Genomic DNA, 26171 nt, shown 5'->3' on the forward strand with positions numbered 1-26171 from the left:
TGCTCCCCTGCGACCAGCCCCCTTTTACCTTCTGTCTCCTGTGCCCTCGCCCATTGGCCGCCCCGCTCCCGCCTCCCAGCTGCTCCTCCCTCCCACTTGGCCTCTTATGGAGGTCGCCACGCGGCAGTGAGTGCGACCTGACCTCGGGTTGCTCCCCACGCCGCACGGCTCCTCCTGGGTGCCGTGTCCCACTCCCGCTGCTGCGAGGGTTCGTCGCCCCTGGTGACTGTTGGTTGTACTGCTAATCTTTTTCTTCCAAATTGTCTCTTGTAATTTGTTGTTTGTATTTCTGCAGTTTGCTTTTTGTCTCTCATTTTGTCTCTCTGCTAGGCGCTCCCTTTTGCGCCACTGCCCTCTGTGCCCCACCCACCCCCTGCTTCCCGCCGCTGCTCCCCTGCGACCAGCCCCCTTTTACCTTCTGTCTCCTGTGCCCTCGCCCATTGGCCGCCCCGCTCCCGCCTCCCAGCTGCTCCTCCCTCCCACTTGGCTTCTTATGGAGGTCGCCGCGCGGCAGTGAGTGCGACCTGACCTCGGGTTGCTCCCCACGCCGCACGGCTCCTCCTGGGTGCCCGTGTCCCACTCCCGCTGCTGCGAGGGTTCGTTGCCCCTGGTGACTGTTGGTTGTACTGCTAATTTTTTTCTTCCAAATTGTCTCTTGTAATTTGTATTTCTGCAGTTTGCTTTTTGTCTCTCTGCTAGGCGCTCCCTTTTGCGCCACTGCCCTCTGTGCCCCACCCACCCCCCGCTTCCCGCCGCTGCTCCCCTGCGGCCAGCCCCCTTTTACCTTCTGTCTCCTGTGCCCTCGCCCATTGGCCGCCCCGCTCCCGCCTCCCAGCTGCTCCTCCCTCCCACTTGGCCTCTTATAGAGGTCGCCGCGCGGCAGTGAGTGCGACCTGACCTCGGGTCGCTCCCCACGCCGCACGGCTCCTCCTGGGTGCCCGTGTCTCACTCCCGCTGCTGCCGAGGGTTCGTTGCCCCCAGTGACTGTTGGTTGTACTGCTAATCTTTTTCTCCCAAATTGTCTCTTGTAACTTGTTGTTTGTTGTTTGCTATCGCTGCTAGCGCTTGGCGCTTATTTACAAGCTATCACTTTTTTAACTGACCCGTTTTTGTATTTTATTTTATTATTAGTTCTGTTGATCCCCTGCTTTTAGATGCCCCCTCACCTGCACCATAATAGTGAGTCCACCGCTGCTTGAGCGGGTCCGGTTCTCGGGGTAGGCTCCCTGACCAGTCGCCATCTTTGAGTGGGGTAGTCGCTGAGTTCCAGCTCCAGCGCGCGCCTGAGTGCGCAGAATCCTGGGTGAGACGCCTATTTAAAGCTCCCTGCTAAGCGCAGCGGTACCGCGCAGCGGGAACGCCTTCGCTTAGCCTGAGTCGTGCCAGAGTCCTGCCCTTCTGCGCCCGTCCGGGCTCGGTCGCGCTGGTCCGGTGGTGACTGTTTCTTTACACCTATGCACAATGCTCAGCTATACCAGGGAAGCCCTTTTGGCTGTCAACCACCGCCTGCCATTTTGCGCCGGATCCCGTGTTCACCCCTTGTGTGGCCCTTATCGGTGCGCGTGCGGTAGGTGGCTGCTTGAAGCACCTTCCTCACGGGGGGCTATTGAAGCAAAGTCTGCTATTTGCAGTAATAGCCCCTTGGACCACATTACCATCTGGAACCTGAACGTAAGGTCGTTAGTCAAACACCATCAGGACATAGCTGACCTTATGGGAAAGGATCCTCCTGACATATTCTGTATGACAGAGACCTGGCTTCAGGACTCCGATACAGCGGTCCTTAATCTGGCGTTCCCCTTCGAGTATTCCACCTATACGCTCAATCGCTCTTCCAGGGGCGGAGGAGTAGCGCTTGCTGTAAAATCTTGCTACCCCTGTACCTGGAGAGTTCAAAACATCGCGGGCTGTGAAAGCGCCTTGTTCAAGGTTTCTGTTACATCTCACTTTACTTTCACAGGGTTGCTTATTTACCGCCCTCCGGGCAGCGATGTGGCATTTCGAGAGGCTCTTCCTGAGGCTGTCTGTTCACTGGCAGTAGGGTGTGCCAACTTTTCCATCGTTGGAGATTTGAACCTCCATTTTGACACCATGGCCCTACCCTCAGTGGGCAGGTTGGGGGCTGATCTTGAGGCCCTTCAATTGGTCCAACTGGTCTCGGATTCCACTCATGTCGGGGGACATACTTTGGACCCCTTCTTTTCAAACTTAGTGGGGGTAAAGGTAGCCCCCTCCCTTCCCATGCCTTGGACAGATCACTCGTTGGTGACGATTCACTGCCCAATGTCAGAGGCTCCTTTTAAGTCCTTGCCGCGAGCTTTGCCCAGGCGACGTTGGAGCAAATTAAAGTTGGAAGACTTTTACCGCCTTCTTACGGAAGACCCATTGGGCTTAGTGGAGGATGTGGAATCTGGTTATGACCATTTCTGCGAATGGGTAACCAGGGCCCTTGACTCCCTTATCCCGATGATATCGAGTAAGTGCGGTCCTCGTGACCCCAGCCCCTGGTATAATGATACTCTGCGCGCACTGAAAAGTTCTTGCAGACGTGCAGAGAGAGACTGGCGGAGAACGTACGATCAGAGCAAAAAAACCTTCTATATGGTCACTGTCAAGGTCTATCATCGAGCTGTTTGCAGAGCCCGGGCCGCTTTTTATGCTCTGGAATTTCGCAACAGCTCAAATCCGGTCAAAACCATCTTTAAGGCTCTTAAGGACCTTGTGGCAAAAAAGCCCGCTTCTGATACCATCAGCTCTAATGCTCATTGTGAAACGCTGGCGGTCTTTTTTCTGGAGAAGGTTCGTACCATCCACAGAGCCTTTCCTGCCACTGTGCAGGCCGGCACCGGGCCGCATACTGTGCCTGGACAGGTGGTGTTAGATTCTTTCCCCTGTCTAACTCCGGAGACTTTCAAGATTTTGGCTCTTCGAGTCAAATCTGGGTCTCCGGCAGATCCACTCAAGCCAGTAATGTTTAGAGACTCGACACTCTCTCACCCAGTCCGCGATTTGATTAACATCTCGCTTACATCTGGCCGGGTGCCTTCGAGGTGGAAGCAGGCAGTAGTAATGCCCATTTTGAAGAAGCCATCTCTCGACCCCAGTATTTCGGAGAACTATCGACCCATCTCACTTCTCCCGTGGCCAGCCAAACTCGCGGAGGGGCATGTTAACATCGCCCTCACTGACCATCTGTCGCGCACCAACGTTCTGGATGATACGCAGAACGGTTTTCGAGCTGGTCACAGTACGGAGACAGCTCTCCTGTTTATGGTCGAGCATTTGAGGGCAGTGCTTGATGCAGGTCAAACGGCGGCGCTTGTTTTGTTAGATCTGAGCGCCGCCTTTGACACTGTCTCGCATGAGATCCTCCTGCAGCGCCTCGAGGAGGCAGGTGTGACTGGTACTGCACTTCAGTGGTTCCGGTAGTTTCTAGCGGATCGGTCCTTCTGTGTGGCCGCCCCGCCCTACCAGTCAAAATTCCATCCTCTGTCGTTTGGGGTCCCGCAGGGTTCCTCGCTGAGTCCCACGTTGTTCAATCTCTACGTGAGGCCGCTGGCTGAGGTTATGAAGCTCTGCGGTTTGACTATGGTGTCATACGCAGATGATACTCAGCTAGCGGTCACGATCAGCGGGGACCCCGAGGTGGAGGCCCCACGATTCAGGGACGGACTTCGGGCGGTGGCCAGTTGGATGACGGCCAACTGTCTCCAACTGAACGCCAATAAAACAGAGGTGATGGTCTTCGGCAAGCGGACGGATCTCTGGGGAGATACCTGGTGGCCCTCTGAGTTGGGTCCCATCCCCACTCCGGTTTCGGAGATTAAAAATCTGGGGGTGTGGTTGGACCCCTCACTCAGTTTTGTTGGTCATACCAAAAGGACGGCAGCCTCCTGCTTTGGCATTCTGCGTAACCTGAGACCTGCACTCAAATATTTTGACGCCGCAACCCGCCAACTTGTGGTTTAGGCGACGGTACTGGCTCGGCTAGATTATGCCAGCTCTCTTTTTATAGGGTTAAATCAGGCCGAGCTGACTCGTCTCCAGCGAGTGCAAAACGCAGCAACCAGAGCAGTTGTAGGCCTCCCTAGGTTCTGTTCGGTCTCCCGCACCTTGTGTGCTCTCCACTGGCTGCCGGTCAGGCAGCGGATTCACTTCAAGGTGCTTTGTTTGGCTTTTAAGATCTTAAAAGGCCCTTCTGCTCCCATACTGCATAATCTTTTGCGCCCCTATATCCCAGGCCGTTCCCTCCGCTCCTCTGATCACGAACTGGCAGCAGCTCCACGCTTTAAACTTAGTCGAGCTGGGGGACGCTCCTTCAAGGTGCGGGCAGTAGCTCTGTGGAACGCATTGCCTCGCGAAATTCGGACCCTTGCCGACCTGCTTTCCTTTCGCAAGGCCGTCAAGACTCTCTTGTTTCCTTAGCCCTGTTAAAACTCGAACTTTTAAATAAATCTGTTCCTTGGTTATGTTGCGTGGCTACCTTGTCGGGCGCCGGGACGCTCCTTCGCTGGAGCAGCTGCGCGCATTACAAATGCCATTAACATAACATAACATAACATTTCTGCAGTTTGCTTTTTTCTCTCATTTTGTCGCTCTGCTAGGCGCTCCCGTTTGCGCCACTGCCCTCTGTGCCCCCCCGGCTCCCCGCTTCCCGCCGCTGCTTCCCTGCGGCCCGCCCCCTTTTACCTTCTGTCTCCCGTGCCCTCGCCCATTGGCCGCCCCGCTCCCGCCTCCCAGCTGCTCCTCCCTCCCACTTCGCCTCCTATGGAGGTCGCCGCGCGGAAGCGCAGTGGGCGCGCCAAAGGCAAGCCTGTCTGCGCCCGTCCGCGACTGGACCGCGCCCAGCGCCAGGACCCCTAGCCCCCGCGCCCCCCGCTACGCCAGACTGCACTACGACTCCAGCACCCTCCACGCAGTCAACACCGGACGAGACGACCCCTGCTACCGGGCCACCCCAAAGCGCACCCAAGGGCCCTTCGCCTGCCGGAAATGCAGAATCACCAGCATCCAGCCCACTAAACCACCAACCAGAGAACCCAACCACCTCCACTGCATCCTCCTCAACACTCGTTCCGCTCGCAAACACGCCATCGAACTCTGGGACCTCCTAGACTCTACCGCCACCGACGCCGCCTTCCTGACGTAGACCTGGCTGAACGCCACCTCAGCGCCAGACATCGCCATAGCCATCCCACAGGGCTACAAGATCTCCCGCAGAGACCGCACCAACGGAGTGGGAGGAGGAATCGCCATCATCCACAAGGACACCCTCAGAGTCTCGACCAACACCGACAAAACCCTCACCACCGCCGAGCACATGCACTTCCAGATCCACACCGCCCCCAACACCACCCTCAGAGGAACACTCATCTACAGACCACTCGGACCACGACCACAGTTCAGCGACACCATCGCCGACCTCGTCAGCACCCACGCCCTCGCCTCCACCGACTACATCCTCCTCGGGGACCTGAACTTCCACCTCGAGAACAACAACGACGCCAACTCCACCGCCCTGATCGACAACCTCGGACTCAAACAGCTCGTGACGACACCCACCCACGCCGCTGGACACATGATGGACCCCATCTTCTCCACAAGCCCCCACGTCTCCTTCAACCACAACACCGAACCCCACTGGACCGACCACAGATGCGTCCACTTTACCTTCAGGGAACCCACCACACACCTCCGCACCCAACAGCTACCTTGCCGATGCTGGGGCAAGGTCACCAAGGACCAACTGACTACCACCCTCGCCCTGAAACCACCCGCCGACCCCACGGACCCAGACACCGCCGCGACTAACCTCAAACAGTGGATCAACGACTGCGCCGACACCCTCGCCCCTCTCAAGACCTCCACAACCAACCACACCAACAAGAAAGCCGCCTGGTTCACCGAAGACCTTCGGATCTCCAAGCGCACCTGTCGGAAACTGGAGAAGAAATGGCTCCACGACTGAACACCAGACAGCCACACAGCCCACAAGAGCGCCACCCGCAGACACCACCAACTCATCAGGACCGCCTTCAAGGACCGCATAGGCAACAACGCACACAACACAAAAGAGCTCTTCAGCATCATGAAAGAACTCTCCAACCCCAGCTCCAACACCAACGACATCCCACAATGACAAGACCTGTGCGACTCCCTGGCCACCTTCTTTCACCGCAAGATCACCAACATCCACGACAGCTTCAACTCCGACACCCCCGCACCCACCACCGAGTCCACCACCCCTGCGACCTCCACCCGCATCAGCCGCCTGGTCCCACGTCAGCGACGAAGACACCATCAAAACCTTGAACTCCATCCACTCCGGATCCCCATCTGACCCCTGCCCTCACCACGTCTTCAACAAAGCCAGCACAACCATCGCACCCCACCTCCGGAAAACAATCAACAGTTCCTTCGAGACAGCAACCTTCCCGGAAAGTTGGAAGCACGCCGAGATCAACACCCTTCTGAAGAAGCCCAAGGCGGACCCCAAAGACCTTAAGAACTTCCGGTCAAGATTGTCAACAAACAGCTAACCCGCTACCTCTAAGACAACAACATCCTGGACCCTTCCCAATCCGGTTTGCGCAGCAACCACAGCACCGAGACCGCCCTCATCGCCGCCACTGACGACATCAGGATCCTGATGGACAAAGGAGAAACAGCCGCCCTCATCCTCCTGGACCTATCAGCAGCCTTTGACACAGTCTGCCACTGCACCCTATCAGCACGCATCCATGACGCCGGAATTCAATAGAAGGCCCTGTCCTGGACCACATCCTTCATCTCCGGCAGAACCCAGAGCGTCCACTTCCCACCCTTGCGCTCAAAAACCACCGAGATTATCTGCAGCGGCCTACAGGGATCCTCCCTCAGCCTGACGCTGTTCAATATCTACATGGCACCGCTCGCCCATATCGCACGACAACATACCCTCAACATCATCTCCTACGCCGACAACACCCAGCTGATCGTATCCCTCACCGAAGACACCCACACCGCCAAAGCCAACCTCCACAGAGGAATGAAGGCCGTAGCTGACTGGATGAAGGACAGCAGACTGAAGATGAATTCAGACAAGACGTAGGTCCTCATTCTCGGACCCACCCCATCAGCCTGGGACGACTCTTGGTGGCCCACATCGCTAGGCACAGCCCCGGAACCCAAAGACCACGCACGCAACCTGGGGGTCATCCTCGCCTCAACCCTCTCCATGACCAGGCAAGTCAACGCCTTCTACGTGTCCTGCTTCAACACCCTCCGAATGCTCCGCAGGATCTTCAAATGGATCCCGCCCGACACAAGAAAAACCGTCACCCAGGCCCTCATCACCAGCAGACTCGACTACGGGAACGCCCTCTACTCAGGAACAACAACCAAGCTCCTGAGACGACTACAACGAATCCAGAACGCCTCGGCACGACTGATCCTCGACGTCCCCCGACGCAGCCACATCACACCCCACCTGAGAGGCCTGCACTGGCTCCCTGTCGAAAAGAGGATCACCTTCAAACTCCTTATCCACGCACACAACACCGGACCTACATACCTCAACAACCGACTCGGCTTCCACACCCCCACCCGAAGCCTCCGCTCAGCCAACCTCGCCCTCACCACAGTTCCCTGTATCCGGAAAACCACCGCCGCCGGCAGATCCTTCTCCTACCTCGCCGCCAAGACCTGGAACACTCTCCCTACCAACCTACGACAGACTCAGGACCTGCTGGCCTTCAGAAGACTTCTCAAGACCTGGCTCTTCGATCAGTAGCGGCCTCCCTCCCCCCCCCCAGCGCCTTGAGACCCTCACGGGTATGTAGCGCGCTTTAGAAATGCAGTGATTGATTGATTGAAGGTGCAACCCACAGGGGTAACCAATAAACCACTACCTTCCCCCACTTTAGCACTACATTTATATTGCTGTCCAGTTATGGTCACTTCACTGGGGTTCACTAAATCACATCGGAATGTGAAAATGTATATAGTGTAAATACTTAATTGAATATTTTTGTTATTACTTTTTCTGTACTTTGAATACTATGAATGCAAAATAAATTACACTCATTTCGGGAGAAGTGAGTACAGCATAGAGAATTGTCCTGTGGCTTCTATATGCACAAATCTATACAACATTCATTGACTGAATTTAATTAACCCCTTGCCTACGCATGACGGAACCACGCCGCCATAAGCCACAGGTGGTGTGTGCTCATGATGGCGGAGTTCCGTCGTGCTGCGGCCGCTCCACCCACGCGGCACTGATTTCCTGCATGTGAGGGTGAATTAGTGAGCGGGCGGGCTGTGACAGAACCACGCTGTCATGAGCACACGCCGCTCGTGGCTCATGACGGTGTGGTTCCGTCACGAGCGTGGAAGCGCCGCGCTCAGCACCTCAGCGCCACGGCGGAATTCACGCCGCGGCCAGGGGTTAAGGTCCTATTTTACATGTGATTTCCTGTCTTTGATTGATTCATGCAAGTCATATCAATTATTGGGAAAACTGTATTATTTTGCAAATGAGTTTCTTTGCTTAATACTATAGGTTCTAAGCAGCAATACACAGCTGCATGCACAATTGCTATTGTTGTTAGATGGTGTTTTCCAACCACAAACAACTCTCACACAGTCTCTAGGATACTGCACTGCACAGTTAATTGATCTGAAGACTTTACTTCTTGCACTTGATAATGTGAATCCCAAAATCCCCCACACTGTGTGTGTGATTCGTATTACTGTGTTCAGTCCTTTAATGATAATCTAAAATACTTGCATCAAAATAGATTCAGGGATTCAAAGGGTAACACAATCAAGCATAAACTGCTTTGGGTTAAAGTGGCAGATCTTAAGGATAGGTTGTCACAAACTCATAAAATACATACATTGAGTCATCAACATGTGGGATTACACACTGTAGAGAATTCTTTAGCTGACGTAGCAGCTAAATCTGCAGTCACCACAGCTACAGCAGCAGCAATTTCACACTCTAAATCCCATAAAGGTAACGATATCTTAGCAGCTGTAAATGGAATTAGAAACTGCATTCCTTTACCACAGGGTTTTTCATCTTAATACTCATATCATTTAAATGACTAGAATGTTCCCTTTGTAGCAATTCTTGGAGTTGGCGATCGTTTAATTCCCAACCAAGACGGCAGACATGCTTTGGTTGTGGCGCCACTTGAAGGTGTTGGTTCGGCGCATGCAGGGGTGGCAGTCACAATCTTGCTGCTTCGGCAATGTTATTGGTGACGAGGTTTATACCAGCAGGCCCAAAACTATGCCCTTTGCTGTGACATCAGTCAACAAATTAAAAACTCTACCATGACTTGTCCGCCACAGACATACCTCCTAATTTCCCACAAGCATTTTGGCAGCATTTATTTAGATCATTGTGGGCCACTGATTTTGGATACTGTGTTTGAATTTATTTTGCTTGCAGTTGATTCTTGCTAGATTCCTCGGGTTTGCCACAGCACTCGGCTGACGCTCAAACTGTTATTAAAGACTTTCAAGTCTTTGTTGATACTTATGCGTATTGTGAATTCCATTTGCATCAGAGTTGGTCTTTTGCTTTTAAAACGTACTGTGATTCAATGACATCCCTGGGGGTACAGGTATATTATTATTCTGTATATAGGCCCTAGGTAAATTCTGTTGTGGAAAGAATGAACCGTGACATACAGCAGTCCTTAATAGCTAGAAGATTAGGTACCGGGCGTGGTTGGTTGAAACATCTCTATTGGGTTCAATGATCTCTTATTAACTTCTCTAAAATATCTCTGGGTGGACGGACCTGTACAAAGAACTTTCTGCCATCAAGATGTATGTTCCAGACCATGACGGTCAAGAAATAGTGTCGACTACTGCAACTTTTGACGTAGATAACCATTGTGCTGTCTTACAGGACCTAAAAAATATTAGTGATGCTCCATTAAGCAAATACTTGCCCACTTCTCACTCTCTGAGTGGAGACGTACAGATTACTGTTTCCTGCTTGCTTCCAAAAATTGGAGATCTGGTTCGATAGAAGGTGGCAATTAAAAAGGAATTTGGTCCAACCTACTGAACTTGAGATCCAGTCCTTGGCTTACACGGTACAATAACTGTGATCTTGTCACCGCTCCCTGATTGTAAAGACAAAAGCTTTGTCTCTATCAAACATGTCAAATTACACCATGTGGCCAATTCTACATATTATGCCATTAGGTGTTTGTGCTCCTGCACAAGACATTTCTTTGCAGCCAGTGAACACCACAGATGATGCTTCTCCCCGGCTTGGAGGGTATGGAGTGGCGGTGGGGGGGACTGAGGTGGAAGGCTGAGTCCTACGAAGACAGCTGACCGAAATAATGACTATTTCTAGTAATGTATCTTCTGCAGTTGATGTCATTTATACTGATCCGCCGATCACTATTGATTCCCAGCCCATGCTTTTCAGCTAAGTAATTCTGGGCACTACATGGATCAAGATGATTTTTTTTCAGACAATTCTTCTGTTTTACCTCCGCCTACAGCACAGATTTGTGTTTGTATTTCATGGTTCAAAAGCACTTATTTAGTCCCACCTTGGATATATGTCTGGATCATACTATCCTTGTTGTTTTTGTTCATGTGGATGTGTGTTTGTGATTTTTTTTTTTTACTATTGGTCAATGGCCATTACTTCCCAGAATGTTCTGCTACGGAACTGGTCAACAGGGTATTGGCCCTCATTCTTCTTCGCATAAAATGAAGAGACTTGTCCCTCGTCATCATTTCAGCTGTTCCAGTGACTGATGGGATTGTTCGGGATAAAGTTCCTTTTGACATATTCGGTCCTACAGAGATCCTGCAGATACCATATTTGTTCAAAATTTATATGGGAGATGTCATAGTAGCGTGGTTGTATTCAGATGATTGGGATGTTGAAACTGTAAATTCTATGGTTCAGAGCTGGAGTATTATACTGTTTTTGAATCAGAGGACCTATAATATTAATTCTGCTAACTATGTTGACATGCTCTTTTGTCACCATTATGGACATCATAGTAGGAAAGTGCCTCTTTTTGCATGGTTAGCCCCCACGTTTTGTCTGATGCCTGATTTCGAACTATAAGTGCACTGGGTCTCAGCTAACTAGGTTCCCAGTGCCAGAGCTCTTTCCCAAACACTGCACCACGATTGGCACAACTTCAGCTACCCCTGTAAGCCCCTAGTAAATGGTACCCCTGGTACCCAGGGCATGGGTACTAAAGAGAGTCTTCTGGGGCTGCAGCACTGGGTGTGCCAGCCCAGGGACCCCTCACCAAGGCTATCCCCTCTGCCATTGCAGGCTGCGCATCTTAGGGCAGAGAAATCCGAAGAGTCGACATGGCACACAGCTCTGTGTGTCATGCCACCCATACACTGCATAGATATAGGTACTTTAGTCCTAAGGCAGGGTGAAATATATCCTATGTGAGGGCATATCGGCATGAGAAGATATGCCCCTACAATGTCCAGTCTATTCTGAGATAGTGTAAATGCACAGGAAGCCATAAACAGTACATGGGCTGGTTACTTGTCAATCAAAGTTTCCTAGCTTCATGATTGCTTCACTGATTTCAAAGATGCTTGGCACCCCAAAAATATTATCCTAATAAATCCTCAATAAGGCCAGTGTTAGATTTATTAATACATTCACACAGGAGACTCTTTTAGAGGATCCACTGAAAAACCTACCAAGACCCGGTGTGGTCCCTGAATTGTTTTCGCCAGCATGCGACAACCAGACATGTTTCTGACCTCATGCTGTGAGAGCCAGTGCTCTCAGAGGACAGAGACAAATCCTGCCCTGGGCGTAGTTGCTACACACCTCTTTCAGGACAGGATGGCCTTCCGGGGGGGAAGCTTCAAAGGCGATGCGCCTTTGAAATCCAACCCAGGAACCTCCAGATGGTGGGGGAAGTCACGGTCCCTTTCCTGTTACAGTTTTGGCGGGAGGAAAGGCGGGTAAATAGAGGGAGGGTCCCCATTTAGCTTGCACCACCCCTAGGGTGGGGAAGGTGACATAAACCCCTCTCTTGAAATTCCACCATCTTGGGATTGTGGAGAAACAACCTACCAGTGCTAGGGTAGTGCCCCTTCCCACAGGAGGTGATCACTAGAGAGTGTAAACACCCTAAAGGAAGGTAGCTCATTGGCTACCACCTGTCTCCCCTTGTAACTGCCCTAAATGTGGTATTTATGTGGCACCCCAAGACCTGAACCTTAGATTCGATGGACAAGAAAAGACCAGAACAAAGAAGACCCACTGCACGAGACCTGAATCCCCTGCTGCAAGAGAAAAAGGCGACAAACCCTGCCTGCTCTTCAAGGTCTCAACAATTGCTGCCTGCTATGTCATCCTGAACCCGAAAAGACACCAAGAACCCTGGAGCACCTCCAGCCTTCAAAAAATTGCAAAGAAGATTCCTTGGAGTGAAAGATTCACTCCCCTGTAATCTGCAGGCACCGATCCTGTGAAGTCTGGTTTGTCGACTTGCTGCTCCCCAACAACCTTGATGCAGTGCTGAAGCAAGAAAAGGTACAACAGCTCTGGATCAGATCTGTCTCCTCACCAAGTTGGGAGACACCAGGACCTACCGGAGCCGTTTCTTACCAATACCTAGGGTACCAGACCCCCAAAGGCAAACATGAAGAAGAAGAGTCCACACCAGACTTCCAAAGCACCAGAAGCAAGCGCCTATTGAGGGACGTCGAGACACCAGAGACCTAGTTCCTGAGTGGCCCAGCTGTCCTGAGATCACCGCTCCAAGTTGCCTGCTTCTAACCGCGAGGTCTTCAAGATGCACAACACCAGCCTGACCTGTTCGCTCTGCACCCGGCCCCAGCACAGACTAACCAGCTGTGCTCCTGTCTTCCTCAAGCTCTTATGGCCTCCTCCCTCGAAAGAGCCCCATCAGACTGGTCTGTAAGTCCTCTTGTGCGGTGTACTTTCAAGAGGCCCCTTTTGTCTTTGCGTACCAGCTTCCAAGAACCTTAGCACTTTGCTCCAGGCCAATCCGGGACACTCCCGCACTTCTCCGGCTGGCACTTTGGACCTGGTCCTGACATCAATCTAAAGAGAAAAGGTGAAATTCGTGAAAGCATTGCCTGATTTTATATGCATTTTTCTACTTCTTCCCCATTATTTCCTATGGTGTGTACTTACCTTAGAACTGTGTTCTTTGTTTTAAAAATTATATAAAATCGATATTATTTTCATAAAGTGGTCTTGGATTTAGTCTCGACTGTGTCTCTTATTTATTACCTCTGTAGAGTATAACAAATGTGAGCACTACTCTCTGATAAGCCAAACTGCTCACCCACACTACCACAAAAAGAGCAATAGAAGTGTCTGCTTTTACCTCTGTGTACCATTTGGGGATTCTCTGGACTCTCTGCACAGTGTGCTTATTTTTAGTACACTATATAGAGAGCCAGCTTCCTACAATCATTTTAAACCCAGTACTCAACATCTATTGTTCAATTATACTTAATGGGAACATTGCCCAACTCCCACACAAGGGAGTTCCAAAACTCCTAAAGACAAGTTCACGTATTTTACAGGATATACCACTTCAGACCCCACGTCATATTTTAGATTTGTTCCTACCTCACCAAAAAAATATATGCTTACACAGACCAAGCTCATATATGCAGCTTTGTTTGTCTACCAGTTAGCCGTTAAAGGCTATGATCACTGGAAGGACACAATTGCATTGAAATCAATATGAGGGACAAAATCTTGGCAGGTTCAGGAAACGGAAACCTTACTCCGATCCTGCTTAATTTCCACACAAATGATTTGCTTGAATGACACCGTCCCGCAGACTACATGTTTGGGATAGGCAAAAATTAAAGAAATGAAAGCCCCAATAATTCCCTCTATTGCCCGATTTGATACCAGGCAAAGTTTGACAAATTACACTAAAGAATAACAAAATAGCATGGTGCAGAATGGTACATTCAATTCCACACTTTCAGGTCCAAACTTTTTCTCGATCCTGCACCTGGATTTAAATCAAGCACACCCGACTTCTGATACACTCAATCACACCATTCTGGTATTAGTACGACCTATTCGGTGGGGAAATTGTGTCAACACTGGTTAGAACATTCCACACAGTCTGCAGTCAAATAACTCTTTCTCTCCTGTATGAAGACATAAATATGTCCGATTTATTTTTGGCCCCCAAATCACAACATTCTAAAAGATTTATTTATGCTACCTATAATAAAATTTTGAAATTATCCCAGATTGAAGCTCCTGTACCTTTAAGACAAATTTACTGAGATAATTTTGATAAAGTTCTTGTTGTTGATAATAGTATTAATACGTTGTCTTCACGTATTTATAATTTAAATTGGGGAGAGGAGTTGGCCTAACGGCTAGGGCAGTCGACCTCGAATTTGGGGAACTGGGTTTGAGTCTCGGCAATAACGCTGAACATCCTGTGATTCTGGGCAAATCACTTAAACTCCCCATGCCTAACAAAACAAAATAAATATGTCCTCATGTAAGGCAACTGGTGCTATGTAAAGCGCTATGATATACGATTCGGGTCAAGTTCACGCTATATAAAACTATGTAAAATAAAAAAATTAAAATAAAGTAAATAGCATTGTGTCCTCTGTTATTGATATAATGCAAAGTGACATGTCAATAATGTGTCATGGGCAAAGTCAGCTTAGATCTATTATGCAGTAAAGCTGAACGCTTCAAACCCTTAAAAATGAGCACGTACCATGGCGCTACTTAAATTGCAGTAATCTATTCCTGCCCTTTAATTAAACAGGCAAACAGCAACTGATGGCAATGAAAGACACAACTTACAATTTCCATTCAATATAGCAGAGACACCTTCGGCTGTGTGGCTGATACACAGCATTATTTCTTTACTTAACTCGACATTTCAGTTCACAGCTTGTATAAAACGTTTTCCTGTTAGTAGATATGAACCTCTTGGGAGCAGCTTTATCCATGAATGATGGTCACTTACCTTTACATATTGTTGTGAATGGGCCAATAAGGAAGTTTTCCTTACGAGAGAAGAATGAGACTCTTCTGTCGGACATTCACTCGTTTGCAAACATGTTAAAATCCATGGCACATGTAATGCTTCAGCGCCAAATCTGGCTTGTAATTAGGAATACCAGTTTCTGCAATTCTTCCCATTATTACGGTCCTGTCATATGTGTTCTTTAATGCTTAGGAATGAAGATTGCTGCGGTATGCGAACAGGAGACCCCTATATTTTGTCCTCTTGCCAGCTCGTCACTTGTTGCAACAACGTCTTGTTTCCGCCTCCGCATGTGATCGTAGATAGCTCATAGTGGCCTTCCATTCCAACTTTGAAGGTAGACTTCAATAAGCTAAGCAGACTCAAACCATTATTATTTCAACATAAGGTAGATCTCACATCTGCTTGTCAAAGTTTCGAATTGCAGTTGGCTAGAACTTCTAGTGAAATACAGTCATTGTTAAATACAAGCCTTCCTTTGCATTTCAGTGAATTAGCGCATCACATTTTTAATGCTTCTAATACTACCGGTCTCACACACTTCTTTAAATTTGTCAGCTCTGGCCCCGTCATTTTGTTCCAAACTGTCTTTGGAATAATACCAGCTATTATCCATTCTATTTTTTCCAGTGTATTCGGAGGTTTTCCGCTGCTGTTATTCCTTATTTTCGGCATTCTCAACTTATGTCTGCTTTTACAATATAGATGTTCCTTTCGTAGGCCCTCTGGAACTACAACTGCTCCATGCTATAGTCAGTATATGCTTCAGATCTTAGGAATAGTTCTACTGCAAGAGCTGGATCTTGGCTGGTCCACACCATTCCAACCTGCTTGGTGTACCTACATACAACCAGTGTTTCACGGTCTCTGGTGCTCCTTTGAATGGGCACTTGATATTTGCCTGGCTTCGCAGACACTCGCTGCCTTGGACACTACAGTGCTAATGAGTCCCTTAGCGACCCATTTTCAGGACTGTCCCTTGGATTTGTGACTTCTTCACAATACGAGGTTTAAGTCACTTACTTTCGAGGAAGTGTATACATCGGCACATGGATCACAGAATTCAAGCTCTGCTAACACGGATGCAGGTTGCCAGGTAATTATTCCAGCATCAGCAGGGACTAACAATCATGTCTGTTCTTTGGAGCTTGTTACTTGGACTCTTGATCAGTCATCTTTTGCGGAGTCAGACTCCTTTATGGACTCCCTGGCCTTTGAATTGGCAAGTGGCACAATGGATTCCTCCGAAGAACTAGGATTTAATTATTTTTCCAAACTGGCATTCTTTTTTAAGTTTTCTAAATATGACTTTTTCAAGTTATGCTTTGAGTTTGTTAATCTTTCGATTATATTTATATCCTTTAGTGCTTTTATTGTGCTATTATCCTTACCAAAGGGTAGGTGTTGTTTGTTTCTTGAATGGCCCATTGTTGTTATCCCTAATTTTGCACATTGTGGGCCTCTTTTTATTTTGCAGACTTTACAACATTACACCCTTGCCTTTGTGCCACATTGTATTTTCACACAGAACTGGCACATGTTTTCGTATTTTATTTTTTCATGGGATTTACTCTGAACACCCTTGAAAAGGTCAAACAACATTGCCCCTTGGTATTCTCACTCGTCAGACATTAGCACTTAGACACAACAAGAGAATGCAATATCTATTTGTGAGCACAAATGTCTTGTCATATAACGGAGGACAGGGTTTCTGAAAAAACACACTGAGCAAAGATCCTGAGGCAAGAGTGCTGCATCAGCTGAGATGTAGCGCATCCATCTATGTATGCTAAGGTACGGGGTCCAGCACTAATTCCAGAGATCTAAAATATATTTTCAGTAGAAAGGGAGGGTTTGGGCTAATCTGTCTTCTAATATGTAAATGTAAAATGTAAGTGTCAATGTATTTGTAGAGCGCACTGTCACCAAGCGGTTTCCTGGCGCTATTACTCATACCGCTGTGGAACCCTTCCTGGCTTTCCCTGTGAAGTTTCCACTCCTGGGCACCCCAGGGTGAAGCCAGGCATCCTAGCGCTGTTGGGGCCGGTGTGGAGGTTAAGCAAGCTATTGCCTAGAGTTGCAGCGTGGGGCCCATGATTAGAATAGGCACCGAGGCGAGAATTGTCAGGTCCGAGGAAATTGAGCCCAAGACCCGCCGAGGCGGGAATTGAACCCTGGTACCGGGACAGAACTCTGCATCAGAGTCTGCCGCTCTAACCATTGAGCCACACTCCTCCACAGGCTTTTTATGGTACATGGTTTGTTAATCATACTAATGATATTTTTGATATGCATATGTTGTCTAACTGTAGTGCAAATACTGCATCTTTGAACATGATACATTTCCTTTGTATCTGGTTTGCCTTATTGTGGACAAGTACGAGTGAGTAAGTGAAAGCATGTGTCCTGTTACCACGATCCCTGAGAGGTTCAAGAGTGTTGTATTCTGGTATTCCAACTCACTTCTTTCTCTGGAAAGGCTAGGAGAGCAAGTGAGCCCCTAGAGCTAGTCGGATTTGAGCTCATAGATACGGAGGTGGTATTGTGACTCAGTCCCTACATGCCAATGTTCTGTAGTCTCAAGCATAGTTCTGTACCTGAGCAGAATACCGACAATACACTTACTACCAAAATGCTCAAACACACGTTTAAATACTGAAGTAGCTCAGTCCAACAAAAGGCAGAGAGCTTGCCTGTATTTGGGAATTTAAGAATTTCAAAGATCTGTATTTTAGATATTTTGGAAGTAGCTATTGTTCTGTCTTTAATTTGTCTGTTTTTGTCCAGAACGATAGGCCTACAGTGTCTACTACTCTCCACAGCACAACGATCTGTAAGACAGGTTCTGATATGGTCACTCTTCCACAAATCCTTCAACTCAGCACATTACGAAAAGGTAGACCACAAATTCATCAACTTAAAAAGCCTGTAGTAGCGGTACCAAAGACACCACAGTGTTCTTCAAGGATGCCAATCTTAAAATGAAAAAGAAAAATTATACTTATTTGAAAGATCTGCAAGATAAAAGGATTTAGAGACATATTTGCTAAATATTTCCATCCTACTATACTTTACTATTAAAATATAGACTTTCACCTGATTGTAGATTGAAAAAGAGCTCTTCATCCTGAAGCAATTCCTGAACACAATCTAATCTTATGTTGATTGTTTCCACATCAACTAAAGGCTCGAGAATATTTGACCGAAGTCTTCTGCTCCCTCCTGGAGTTTTAGTATGATTTAAAACTCCAAATAAAGTATGGCCATTCCTTTAAAAACAAAGCAAATGTAGAAATGTAGAAATTTAGCTCAAAGGTTTAAGACAACATTTCAAGATTTTCTGTGCAAATCTGGATATATGATTTGCATGGATCATTTCTTTCATGTGCAGTAGCTATAAACTAATATATTTAATTAGACACAGAGGTGTGTGATTAGATCAAATAAAATTGAATCCTATAATTATTTTTAAACTTTTTATTGCATAGAAAAAATAAATATCTCTTTACAAGTAGGGATCCCAATAAATGCAAAAATCAGTTCCAAAACATGAGGCGGCTATGAATTGATAAAATCAGTTAAGTCTAAAACTAGAAAGATGTTAATAAGATAAATCTAAAAACTTCACAAATTTACCAATAGAGCCATAATCAGTAGATGCTGTGGTTAGTCGTTCTGATGTTAGCTTTAACAAATGTCTAAATGTCTTGTTTAGGTATGTCTTCTGATCTGAAGGAGGAACATACACAGATAATGTGTTCAATCGAGTAGTCATCATAACCACACAACATACAGAGTTTAGATGCCAAATACTGGGGGTCCAGGCTCCCTCAAACTGCAATATTGGGATATAAAATAGTCAGAACCTTAAATACTTCCTTTTACAAACAGGCTCCAGTTATTAGGTCAAATAATGCTATTTAGAGTTGGAATAGGTGTCCAGAATAAAGCCTGAAGTGTGAGTTGGTGGTGGGGGGGAGGGCAAGGAAATGTTCATTTGCCATTAATTATGGCATCATTTTAAGAATCTTGATGAAATTCAGGCAGGTATTACCAAACTTAGTCTCCTATAGGTATGGCAAGCTTCATAAAGATCCATCAAGAGGCTGGAAAGGTTAAAAAGAGGGAGGGCAAAAATGATTCCATGTGCTAAGAGCTTTGTTGCTCTTTAATGGAGCTGTGTGAAATCTGACATGCTATTCACATGTTAAACTCAGTGCAGGAATCTTAGATTTCATGAAGAACCGAGAGAACCGAGAGAGGGGTGGGGGCAAAGTGAAATGGGAAATGGAGGTGAGGGGGTTGTAGGAGCCTGGCTTACTATATGTGCATACTTATTTAAGTGATACATCCTAGCACTAATCCAAACAAACCTTATGGTGATTTTAGTGCCCTTTGATAGCATTTGAAAGCTCTCAAAGTGTAGCTGTGGAGAGCAGCCTCCAAGCTTATCTTGAAGGAGTGTAAAGCAGGTTGTTTTACCAAATTTAATCTGTAGTGCAAGTTGGATTAAAAGAAACCACATAGTGTTTAGCAAATATAAGTCTATTTATTGCACACACAAGGACTACCATGTTGGTATATCTCCTACCCGGAGATATCAACACAATACACATACTTTAAAAGCAATCAAGTAAGTAGCATACAATAACGTGGTCTACAGGGGGAGACCAAACCATATGTTAAGAAAGTGTAATGCAAGCTGCAAAGAGGAATGGGACTTGGGCCAGAAGACCCAGAAGAGGAACCACAAGGACACAAGGAACCACACATGGTAAATACCCAGGAATTCCACGGAGGCTGCGTGCATGGTGGAAAGACAGCTGCAAGCTCAATAGAGGTCAATAGAGAAGTCGCTGTAGCAGTTTTAGAGAGGAAGGACCCTTCCTGGAGAACCCTGAAGAAACCCTTTGAAAGACAGAAGGTTGGAGAGCCACCCCACCCACAGATGCCACAGGAACCAGGTTACATGCCCCAGAGAAGCCGGGTGCATTGGGTAAAGTGGCTTTGGAATCTGCCATAGACAGCAATGGGAGACTTCAAAGAAGAGGCCTCTGGAGAACATTGCAAAGGAGTCCAGTGCAATCCAAGAAGGTATTCTGGAAGTGAAGAACCTGCAAGCGGAGGAGACCGAGTCTATGCCACTCTGAGGTGACCAGAACACCCACTGATGTAGAGAGGTGTGGAAGAGTTGATGGTGACCTTGTTGCTGCAGCTGTGAGGACCTGGCGACGCTGAAGAGGACCAGGAGTCATACACAAGCTGTTCCATGTCGAATGTCCGTGACTAGGTGGTTGCTGTCCGGCTGGAGCACCAACAAGCCTTGGTAGCCACAACTGGCGCGGAAGACGAAAAAAGAACAATGTTGGGACCAGCAAGGTCCAAGGGATTCACTAGCAGCAAGAGAGTCAGAGAAGGCCCCAAGCAAAGAGGCCGAAGGCACAGGAGTCACAAGAGGACCTCAGGCAGCTCACCAAAGATGGAGGCCCACGATGTGAGGACTGCAGGAAGGATGCTGATGTTCAGGAAGTGAGGTGCTAGAGGCTTAAGAATCTTGCGTCCTGAAGATCTCTGGAATGCAGAGCCAACAAGCCATGGCAACGGCAAGTTGATGCGGTGTACAGGGGTTTGTTCTCAGATGTTCCGAAGAGGGATACTGGCCTAAAAATTACAGAGAGGACAGGTCAGCCCTCGAGGGAGTTGCAGAACCACCACCTGTGTTGCTGAGCCTCTTGAAATCCATAGGACAACAGGAGCAGCAGACCGATCAGCTTTGTTGTGGCGCCTGCAGAAGCTGGGGAGTAATTCCTTCACTCCACAAAAAATTTCTCCGGGTTTCCTTAATGCCCTCAGGTCTGTTGAAGAACCTGGATGAAGCACAGACACAGACTATTAAGAAGACTTGAAGAACAGCGAGACCAGGAGCAGCAGGAATCTTCCTTAGTGCGGTCTCGGTTGCAGTCAAAGTCCAACAGAGTCCAAGTGTCCAAACGACTGAAGAGCAACAAAGTTTGATGGTGGAGTCTTGTCCCATAACAAATCTGAGGACCCATCCACAGGGGAGCCCTTAAGTACTCTAAGGAAAGGGTTGGAAAGACTCAGTGGTCCCTCCCAGAGGCGGAGATGGACAAAGGGGAGGATACTTTAAGGGCCTCTGTCCAGTTTTGTGCCATTTCAGGAACCAAGGGATCTTAAACTGGTTAAAACAGGAGTATGCAATGAGGGCACCAAATGTGCCCTTCAAAGCAGTCTGGTGGTGCTGGCAAGTCCTATCTGGGAGGTGGTGACACCTCCCTGTGAAAGGAAACCTATTGTTTTACCTTCCCCTGCAGGAGGGCAGAATCGTGTCTGTGGTTGGCCGCAGGACTAGCTTGCATGGAGGCCCTGAAAGGCTGTTACAGGGAGTACATGGGATCTTACTTCCAATACTGGAATCAGTGTTTGGGTATGATTCCAACATGTTTAATACTTAACATGACCGGGTTCTATGCAGGGACGATATAGTTGAACATATTGTAATGGCTGATGTCCACTATATGTCTAAAAATGGCTTACCACACTTACAGAGCCTGGGGGATCAACACCAGGGTTTGTAGGTATGTCCTGCTTTTGCAGGGGGACCCTCACACTTGTAACCAAGCACCCTGCCCTCAGGACTAGAGAGCCTGTCATAGGGTGACTTCTAGGTTTTAGGTGCAGTGACTTCAGATATTAGGAAACTTATATCTGTCCGAGAGGTGCGAGCACCAACTCACACAGACGGCGACGGCAGGCTTGTAGTCACAGTTTGACTTGACTCCGATGGTTGGAACCATACATACTGCTGCCCATGGGAGCCCCTGGTATACCTGTTCCCTGGGTACCTTAGTACCATATACTAGGGGCTTACAAGGGTACACCAGTAGCCAATTGTGGAGGTACCAAAAGAACTTACCAGGTCAATTTAGGGGAGAAAGCACAGTTGCTGGGTCCTGATTAGCAGGATCCCAGCAGACTAGATCAAAAAAACACTGAAGAGCAAAACGTGGGGATAACCATGAAAGCAGATCCTACTTCCTACACAACCCCCAATACAAATGTAAGGAGATGAGACTAACCTTGCCCTGTTGAGTCTTCATATTTTATGTGGAAATATCTGAAGAGTCCATCTGTGTTGGCATGGCTACTCCCAGGCCTATGTTCTATTGAAAAGTCCATGCCCGGTAGGGAAATGAACCATCTCAAAAGTTTGGGGGTTTCACCCTTCATTTGTTTACGCCATAAGAGGGGCTTATGGTCTGTCTGAACAATGAAGTGAGTGCCAAAGAGGTACGGCCCCAACTTCCTCAAGGCCCAGACCTCAGCAAAGGCCTCCCTCTCTATAGCTGACCAACGCTTATCCCTGGGGGTCAACATTCTGGTAATAAAAGCTACTGGTTGATCCTGGCCCTCGGCATCAAGTTGTGACAATAATGCACCTACCCTATATCAGAAGCATCTGTCTGGACAATAAACGTTTTGGAATAATCAGGACGTTGCAGATTTAGAGCGGGGCAAATGGCTTGCTTCAGGACATCAAACACCTTCTGATGGCTAACCGTCCAGTGAAGTTTTTTAGACATTCTTTTGGAGGCGAGATCATTAAGGGGTGTCACTATGGATCCAAAGCCCTTAACAAACCTCCTGTAGTACTCAGTCAGGCCTAAGAAAGCTCTGACCTGAGTCTGGTAGTGGGAGGAATCTAGTCCATGATAGTCTGATTTTTGTTCTCTAATGGCTGAACTTGGCCTCCGCCTCCAGGTAGACAGCCTTATTCTGCCCTCTCTGGCACTTTGTGGCCTTGATATTGAGGCCTGCCTTCTGCAGGGCTGCAAGTACATTTCTGAGGTGTCACATTAATGTCTCTCTCCGCCCCTTATATTACAGCTCTGGTTCCTTCCTTTCATGGGTTCACCATTGTCGATAGTGTATATAGTGATTACAATCCTCTCTGCGTACACCTGAGTGGCTCACTTTTAACTAGAAAACCTAGTGTGGTGATATTGGGAAAGTTAAGACCAACGGACGGTAGGCGCCGTCTTAAATGGTCGCAGATTGACCCCGATGTTTTTTACAGGGAGGTGAGAGACTCGTGCTGCCGAACTTGCCCTCTGTCTCTCACCAGGTACCCTACCGAGGAATATTCTCAGTGCCTTTAATATAATTTCTATCAAGGCAGGAGAACTTTTAAGTGCACCAGCACATAGGGTAGTTATTCCAAACACTAGATGGTTTGATTCATCCTGCTTTCAGGCGGCACGAAAGCTGAAGGAGGCCCTGAATGTTACCCTGAGAAACCAACCATATATATGTGCTTGTCGCACAGAATACAAACAGGTTTTGGCCACACGCAAGGGAGCTCTTAAGGAGGAGACATTGAAGGAGCTGTTAGAAACGAACGAGTACCCTAGTGAACAGCTCAAGGTTCTGGGTATTGTCAATAGACCAATGTTTACGAAAGACCCAGGCGATGACATAGGCTCTCACATTACGGAGGAAGAATGGGTGTCCCATTTCCAAGCTATGTTCAAGGGCTCTATGGCTCTTCATGGACCGCCAACTAGGGAATATAAAACAGACAGTGTGGCCTTTGAGCAAATAGAGGTGGAGGCGGGGATTGCCGGCCTAACCTGTAACAAGGCCACGGGTCCAGATGGCATCCCACCAGATCTCTATAAATAAGACCCATCTTTCTGGGCACTGATCCTTGTGGCTGTTCTCAACGCTGCTGCCAGGGACGGTTGCCCGGAATCCTGGGCCACTTCCACCATTGTGCCGGTGTTTAATAAGAGGGATCGCAATAGCACTTTCTGCTACAGGCTTATCGATTCAGTAGTAAAGGTGGTGGGAGGAGTGCTATTGGAAAGATTACCTTCCTGGGCAGAGGAGCATAACATCATCTCCGACATCCAAAATGGGTTTCGCCCAGGGCGGTCGACAGTGGCCCAATGTCTAAACCTTTACTTGATTCTTGGTAAATACGCGATGGCTCGCCCAGGTACATTCTACCTGGCATTCATGGACCTTTCATCCGCGTTTGACTGTGTCAACTGAGCCAAGCTGGGGCAGTCCATGAGGGCCATAGGGGTGGAAGATAAAATCAAAAGAGGGGTACGGCAAGGTTGCATTCTGTCCCCTTTCCTGTTTAATTTTTACATAAATTATCTTGATGGAGCCTTGGTGGGCACATGGGCAGACTTCCCGCATGTAGGGCGACGGGGTCTCCCTGTCCTACTATATGCGGATGATGCGGTCCTTATAGCCAGAACAGCCAGGGGACTCCAAACTTTGTTAAACACCTTTTTAAAATTCTTGGGGTCTCGAGATCTGGCAATTAATAACGCCAAATCCTATATCTTGCAGGTAAAGCAACAGCCCATGAAAAGTATCCTTTTACAGTAGGTTCAGAGAAGGTCCCTTTGACGACATTGTTTTCATACCTCGGGGTCTCAATGGACAACCGCCTGAAGTAGGGGCCTCTCATCCAGAAGAAAAAGGGGGAGTTCTCGAGAATAACTGCTGCCATTTTTAACTTCGCTGCAAAGATGGGCAAGCGACCGATTGCAGCCATGTTGAAAATCTACCAGGCCAAAGGTGTAGCAACTGCCTGCTACAGCAGTGAAATCTGGGGATACACTGAGGGTAGCGGATGTGGAGTATACCACTAACCCCAGGAAGGTGGCCTTCTGAGCTGGAACCAGTAGGGACTTTTTGTCGTTGATAACAAACCCTAGCGACTGTAGCAGGGTCACCGCCATCTGCAGATGGATTCGCAACTGCGAGGGACACTGGCCTAGGAGAAGCAAGTCGTCCAAGTAGACGATCAAGCGGACCCCGCGAGGCCCCAAGTATTCCACCACTGGTTTGAGAACCTTGGTGAAATACAACGGGGCCGATGAGAGCCCGCAAGGAAGACAACGGTACTCGTAAGCCTGTTCTCTCCAGAGAAACTGGAGGAACCTCCTGTGAGGATGAAAGATCGGCACAACCAAGTACGCGTCCTTCAGATCCAAACGTACCATCCAATCGAGTGGTTGGAGAACATCCCTGAGCAAATGAATGCCTTCCATTTTGAAATGTCTGTACACCAACCACTCGTTGAACTCCCGAAGGTTGATCACGGGTCTCCGACCTCCGTCGGTCTTGTCCACCAGAAAAATATTGCTGAGAAACCCTGACGGGTGAATGTCTGTGGGACACACAGCTCCCTTGAGGAGCAACTCCTGTACTTCCTCGTCTATCAACGCTGCGTCTGATGCACTGAACACAATTGGCCGAGGGGGTTGCACCTGTCGAGGGGACCCATAAAACTCTATCTGAAACCCTCTGACTGTCTGGAGCAACCAAGCATCCCCTGTCAGAGCTTCCCAAGCGGGGAAGAACTGCGCCAGCCTGCCCCCAATTTGCAGTCGCGCGGCAGGCAAGACACTCACCATTGACATTACTGTAGTTTCCTCTGTAGCTGCGTCCCCGGAACCGCTGGCCTCTGGTTGGGTAAAAGTTGGTGAAGCGCTGGTCGGATTGGTACTGTCCGCACCCGGAGCCTTGCCCCCTACCTTGGGGCTGCTGGTTTTGGCCACGGCTGGGCAGGCAGCTCCTACCCCGCCCGGCCCCGCGGAAAACCCGCGGAGTAAAAACCCTCTTTATGTTTGCTTGTGCCTTGTCGAGGGACGTGAACGTAGCCACAAACTTCCCCAATTCTTTATAAACGGCTCACCGAAGAGCCCTCCTTGCGCCGAGGCGCTGCTTCGGAGCCTGCCAAGTCCCCAAGTTTGGAGTCGACTTTTATCAGCAGAGACCTCCGTCTCTCCGTCGAGAGAGCGCAGTTGGCGTGGCCGACAAAACAAATCGCCCTCTGCGCCCAGGCCGACAAGACCTCAGGGTCAATCAGGGAACCAGAAACGCGAGCTTCTTCCGCCATGTCTAGGATATTGGCGAGCGGACCTGTGGCATCCAATAGTTTATCCTGACAGGCGCGCCAGGAACGATCTATCCCTTTCTTGGGGTCCTTAATAAATTTGGCAAAGAACGTCGCCATTTTACTCTCAATTTCTGGGGTAGTTGACACTTTGCCGTCTAAAGAGGGCCTTGGGCATTCTGCTCTAAGTCTGCTCCGTGCCTCATTCTCCA

At 48.5% G+C, this 26171-nt stretch overlaps 1 protein-coding gene across 1 annotated transcript in view; it reads right to left on the bottom strand.

The window, feature by feature from the left end:
* Positions 1–26171, bottom strand: part of MSH4 (mutS homolog 4) — a 1513152-nt gene that overhangs the window by 1154894 nt on the left and 332087 nt on the right. Inside the window, exon 8 of the mRNA XM_078673412.1 lies at positions 18120–18292. Coding sequence (XP_078529538.1) covers positions 18120–18292 — 173 coding nt within the window. The remainder of the gene's footprint in view (positions 1–18119; positions 18293–26171) is intronic.

The sequence above is a fragment of the Lissotriton helveticus genome, chromosome 1_2 (genome assembly GCF_964261635.1).
Source record: "Lissotriton helveticus chromosome 1_2, aLisHel1.1, whole genome shotgun sequence".
In the NCBI taxonomy this organism is placed as follows: Eukaryota; Metazoa; Chordata; class Amphibia; order Caudata; family Salamandridae; genus Lissotriton; species Lissotriton helveticus.